The 5,810-nt window shown below is 29.5% G+C and overlaps 1 protein-coding gene across 1 annotated transcript; it reads right to left on the reverse strand.

The window, feature by feature from the left end:
• Positions 1 to 207: 207 nt before the first annotated feature.
• LOC111625655 lies at positions 208 to 1,014 on the reverse strand. Its single transcript, XM_023368867.1, has 3 exons — positions 918 to 1,014; positions 778 to 836; positions 208 to 706 (listed from the first exon to the last, which is right to left on the reverse strand). Exons 1-3 carry the CDS (start codon positions 949 to 951, stop codon positions 383 to 385), a joined length of 417 nt encoding a protein of 138 aa, XP_023224635.1. The 5' UTR covers positions 952 to 1,014; the 3' UTR covers positions 208 to 382.
• Between the last annotated feature and the right edge of the window lie 4,796 nt (positions 1,015 to 5,810).

A 5,810-nucleotide genomic window follows, 5' to 3' on the forward strand; every position in this document is an offset into this window, starting at 1 on the left:
ACCTGCAGGAACGTCCGATGGTATGTCATTTCAATTCAAATTTATCTCCGAAAGAAAATATTCGAAAATGTTCAAAATAAACTAAATTCATGTAAAATGAATCTGATGACAACGTTTATGACGATATAATTGTTTTTATTTTAGCAGAAACATTACAAATAAATCTACTTTACTAATTACATTACTTATATTTTTAACAATGTATCAATAATAAAATAATTATTCACCAGACAGGAATTTATTTATATTTATTATTTTTGCGACTTCACTAACAAATTTTATATTTTCATACTGATTTGACCATGTACAGTACATACAGTAATAATGTATCTAAATTTCAGAATAGTTTCTAAACACAATTCAATGTATATAGAATTAATATTTAACCACTTAAACCCTTCATAAAATTTAAAATCGGTTTAAGAGCTTCTAGGATAATTCTACATGAATCTAAAAAGTCTTGATTTGAAGGATCTTCCACTGCCGATTTTAATTCACTTAATGTATCTTCCAATTTCGTGGCCACCTGTTCAAATATGGTACCTTTTAGAGTATCGAGAACCTCTATAATGCTGTTAATGTCTTCAGCTACAAGCTCTCTGTCCGGGCTGCTTTCTTCTAAATGGGATTCTAAAGAACTGACAGCTTCTATTACTTTGTTTAAATTTACTATAATTTTGAAGGGATTCAGAAAGAATTTCTTTACCTAAAAAGAGTAAATGTTTATTATTTAACATGGAAATACGTATGCGTTTGATATCTATAAAGCATACTAACTTCGTAATTTTCTCTTTTTCTCAAAACATTTCCATCAACGGTATACGACAAAATAATTCCTGCAAATAATTGATGGAAGCGTAATATAATAAAAAGTATTCATTAGCTAATAAAGTTAAAAATTTAATGTAAAAACTTACCTAAGAATGCGTTGAAAAATAAAACTTTATTCATCGTGAATGTTGACTATCCAATAGTATTTGTGGTGAGATATTCTGTGATATTAAGGAATTTGCAGAGAATGGAGTGTGGATACACGTATTTATACTTTTGCAAATGCTGTTACGAAATATAATTTTTGTATGATATCCCCTGAATTAAATGATAAACAAAAACAACTGTGTTTACAGTTGTGTAAAAAATTTTGTAATCTCATAATATTTTTACATATTATTATTCTTCCTTCTTAATTAATGATATTTCCATAATATGGTCTAATTATTAATACAAATTTAATGCACATTTAAAAATTATTTCTGATTATTTTTGTAACTCGTATTTCAGTCGACTTTAAAATCGAATTTTTAATAATGATACGTAAAAGTATCTTCACAAATGTACATAATTGTTAATAACAATAGTCATAAATTGTTGAAATAAACAAGAAGAATGCGTTGGTGAAACTTAATTATACAAATCATTGTCACCCGGCTATTTGTTTTCTTTTTTTGGCAAAAGTTAAAAAAATATATAATTAGTGAGTGACAAGGCTAGAAATTTTTAACAAAACTCTTGTTGTTCAGTTTGTAAGAAAAATATAAATACATTTGTTTTTTTTAAATTAATATAAATTTAATTTATTACTTAACAATAAAAGTTTTATAAGATGATTTTATATATTACAGTAGAACCTCGATTATCCGCCCTAATTGGGGACTGGGGTTGGTCGGATAATTGAAAAGTCGGATAACCGAAAAGTATGAAAAAATCCATTATTAGTGTAGTATATTATTATATCCCATGTAATTAGTATATTAGTATATCGCTATTAACCTATTTTGCGTTGAATTTTCATCGATGTTAAGCCTAACAAAAATTTTTTAAAATAATAATCGTCGCTATTGTATCGTTAAAAATTAGAAAATTAAGCTTCGTTTAAATACTGGCTCCCTTTCATGGTGGAATGAGTGTTGCCAGCTAAAACACGTAAAAATAATATTAAAGTAGCCAAGACATAGCCAAATATTGTAGCGCCACATCACTAGCGGACATTTGAAATTTGCCCAGTCGGTTAACCGAGGGGTCGGTTGATCGGGGGGCGGATAATCGAGGTTCTACTGTAATTAAGTTATTTATACGAAGTTTTATGATAAGTATAAAATAATTAGGGGAAGGTGGAGCAAGATGAGGACTTTAATTAAGGTTTGAAAAGTCACAAGATGGCAATTACTTTGATGAGAACGATAATTTTTTATTCTCGGCAACTACAACATTTGGTAATATATAATACAAAATTTAATTTTTTAAAAGCAAGAAAATTTTATATTTTAAAATTATACGTAAATGCACCATCTTGCCCCACCCATGGGGTAAGATGGAGATATTATTTTTATATACAAGAAAGACAAATTAAAATGGTTAAACTGTCGTTTTCTTTAATATTGGCACAAGAACAGTGTGCCCATTTATCACAACGGCTACATTTAGCCCAACTCTCCGTAGATGCAGAGTATAACCCTCCACATTTTGTGTCATTTGTCTTTTGTTTCTTGTTAGGCGTACCCTTGCTGATGCTTGTAACTTTTGATTTTACGGAATTTTTTTCGGTAAAAAAGGACCGTTTTTCTGTGGTGTCGAAACTGCTGTTGATTGTTTTTGTTGTTCCATCAGCTGCTGCTTATACGGTGTATCTGTTAGGATCGCTGTTTTCCTTCTCCTTCTGCTATTTTCGATTCTTTTTCTTGGTTCCAACATGTGAAATTGGCATTATTTCTATAGGAGAGACTTTTGAACAAATATATATATTAAAAATTATTTTGTTTGTTTTAAGATAAAAAGTAATTTACAGTAATGAATATATTAAATAATATTAAAATATATAATGTACTTATAATATTTTTACAATTAATTCTAAAAATTCATTCAAATGTTTTTATGATTCAAATTCTTGATCAAAACAGCCTTATTTTAAAACTGTGATTAGGAAAATCGCATTTAAAAGTAATTTTCATTTTCTTATTTTTTAAAAACAATGACCTATTTCAAAACAATTAAAAATGACATTTACTCTGTTACGCTAAAAACAACGACGTGTACTTTTAGTACGACAAATAGAAATGAGGTAGTCATGTGGAGTTTCTCCGGTTCTTCACCTGGCTACCTCATAAGTCAGGATAGATTCATATTCAAATTTTTCCGAGTGGCACCATTCCGTGGCATATCGTAATTATACTGCTTGCATTTAATTACACATGACATTTCGATTTACTACAAACACGTGGTTCTTGATGTTTGATTTCGTTATTCGGATTTTTGGTTACATGTGGATTTAATAAGTCGGTTTGTTCATAATATCAAGCTTTATAAGCTTTTAGATATACAAGATGTCCAAATCAATAAACGTAATTTTTCGCGTAAATCAAGATGAGCAATACGTTATGGATAAAGGAGACAAAAAGAAATTTCTTCCTTTAAAGTGATAGATATGTACTGTACGTGTTTGAAGCATGTGAAAAGTGTCTGTAAACACTGTTTTGACAATAGCATTGGAAGAAACACTGATATCAACTCTGATGAATAAAAACCTATTTTCTTTAGGTTTAATTAGCCTAAATACACAGTGTGACTATTAAGTAATCAGACTGTTATTATAAAATAAATATAAACCTTAATTTGTCAAAATAAAATTCTACATTTTTAAAATGATTCCATTTCATCAAAATACAAAGTTCACATCGATGATGGAGAAGTTATTGAAAACCTTCAATCAATACGTCGCTCAGTCGTTTCCTTATCGACGTTCAGCAGTAAAAATCACGATTTTTAAGATTAATTCGATTTCATCAAATGAAAACAATGTTTGCAGAAATTATATCGATTTAATAGGGCGGGTGTTTAAAGAATGTGGTTTGTACAGAGCCGAATTATTAAATAAACTTGGACCGAAGATAAGTAGATAGAATACGAGATGGAGAGACGCTATATTTGCGAGTGATAGACTAGCTGTGACATTGAGGTAAATGTATCAAATAAAATGGCAGTTAATGTTGAATATAAAAATATTTACTTACAAGTTAGTAAATTAATATTAATATTAATCAATGTCTCAGCTAATACCACAAAGATAATATTAATTTATACACACAGTATATATGTTTCTATTTCAAACATCTTTGAAATAGAAAAAAAACATTTTCTGTATTTTTTATTTATACTTGACTAATATAAAAATTTATTTCACATATTTGTGTTTATTGTAAATGTGTAAATGTAAAATCTTTTTATCTATCATTTTTATGTATTGTTTGTTTACATGATAGAGTACTTAATAATATTTTAAAACTTATTTTACTACAGATATTTGGCATTGGGAGAAACTTTTCGAAGCCTTTCCTATTCCTTTAGAATGGAAAGACCAACCGTTGGAAAAATTGTAAAAGAAACTTGCATGTGTATTTGGGAAGAATTAGCTGAAGATTTTGTGCATTTTCCCACATCACCAGAAGAATGGCAAAATATTGCTTCTGGTTTTGAGCAGAAATGGCAATTTTCCCATTGCTTAGGTGCAATTGATGGGAAACACGTTATTATAGAATGTCCGTTTAACACAGGAAGCTTAAACTTTAATTATAAAAATAGCTTCAGTAAGGTTTTATTAGCAGCCTGCGATGCATGCGATCTTTGTATACATCGGAAGCTATGGTAGTGAGAGTAATGGGGGAATATTTTCTATGTCAAGATTAGGCCAAGGTTTATGCCAAAACAGATTTCACTTACCGGAGCTTAGGAGATTATCAAATGGTGTTGAACCCCTTACTTTTTTGTGGGTGATGAAGCCTTTCCATTAACAAAATACCTGATGCGGCCTTACCCACGCAAAAATAAAAATTTAACGTGAAAACAAAAAATTTTAATTACCGTCTTTCTAGAGTCAGGCGAGTGATTGAAAATTCGTTTGGAATTTTAAGTAATAGATGGAGAATTTATAGACGACCAATTAAATTAAGTGAGGAGAAAATCGACAACGTTATAAAAGCTTGCATAATTATTTGCTGACATGACCAACCAGAAATGAATATTGTCCTGTTGGATTAACCGATACAGAAGATTGGCAAGGTAGAGTTGTATCGGGCCAATAGAGAAGTGAAAATAAAGGAAGTAATGGGCTTGGTAAGATCAATACACTTGGTGCAAACCATTACTCTCAAAAGTGAAATGACATTAGAAAATATTTAACAGAATATTTTGCAAATGATGGAGCACTGCCCTGGCAGAATACTGCCATAAATTAAATTTTTACTGTTATAAAATGTATATTAATTTTAAATAAAATTTTTAATGATATAATGTGCAAAAGTGAGTTAGGTTTTTGAATATTGTATATTTTGATTTTCATATAAGATATTTGCTATATAGAAAGTTTAAGATTATATGTCTAAATAATTTTGCATTTTATAACTGCAAATAGGATGTTATCTGTAATAATAATAATTATATATAGATACCATTAATTACTTTATAAAATTTGACCAATAACATTTATCGAGTTAAAAATGTTCATATAACTTGATGGGATCATAGCTGTCAACTAAATTTATTGTTTTTGTTGGTTTCTGAGCTTTCACCAGTTTTTTTCTCTTTGATCATATATTTAATGCTATTGTAGTTTTGCAACCCCTCTTTGCAACTGAATCAAATTGCAAAAATTGAGTGTTTTTTTCGGTTTTACACTTTGGTTGTTTTATATCATCTAAATCAGTGGTCCCCAACACCCGGGCCGCGGACCGGTACCGCTCCGTGGATCAAATGGTACCGGGCAGCCCAAGGAACATTAAATTTCTGGTATTTCCATTTTATTTACTATGGTGTATTTC

This window comes from Centruroides sculpturatus, unplaced genomic scaffold (genome assembly GCF_000671375.1).
Source record: "Centruroides sculpturatus isolate CEXI.00-Female unplaced genomic scaffold, Cexi_2.0 scaffold464, whole genome shotgun sequence".
NCBI classification, from domain to species: domain Eukaryota; kingdom Metazoa; phylum Arthropoda; class Arachnida; order Scorpiones; family Buthidae; genus Centruroides; species Centruroides sculpturatus.

Bases quoted from the DNA above. Each gene is read 5' to 3' on its own strand.
- LOC111625655 (XM_023368867.1), bottom strand. From the start codon at position 951: ATGAATAAAGTTTTATTTTTCAACGCATTCTTAG. The intron at 837-917 runs GTAAGTTTTTAC...AATTATTTGCAG, and splicing joins ATTTTTCAACGCATTCTTAG to GAATTATTTTGTCGTATACC. The intron at 707-777 runs GTTAGTATGCTT...TACTCTTTTTAG, and splicing joins GAAAAAGAGAAAATTACGAA to GTAAAGAAATTCTTTCTGAA.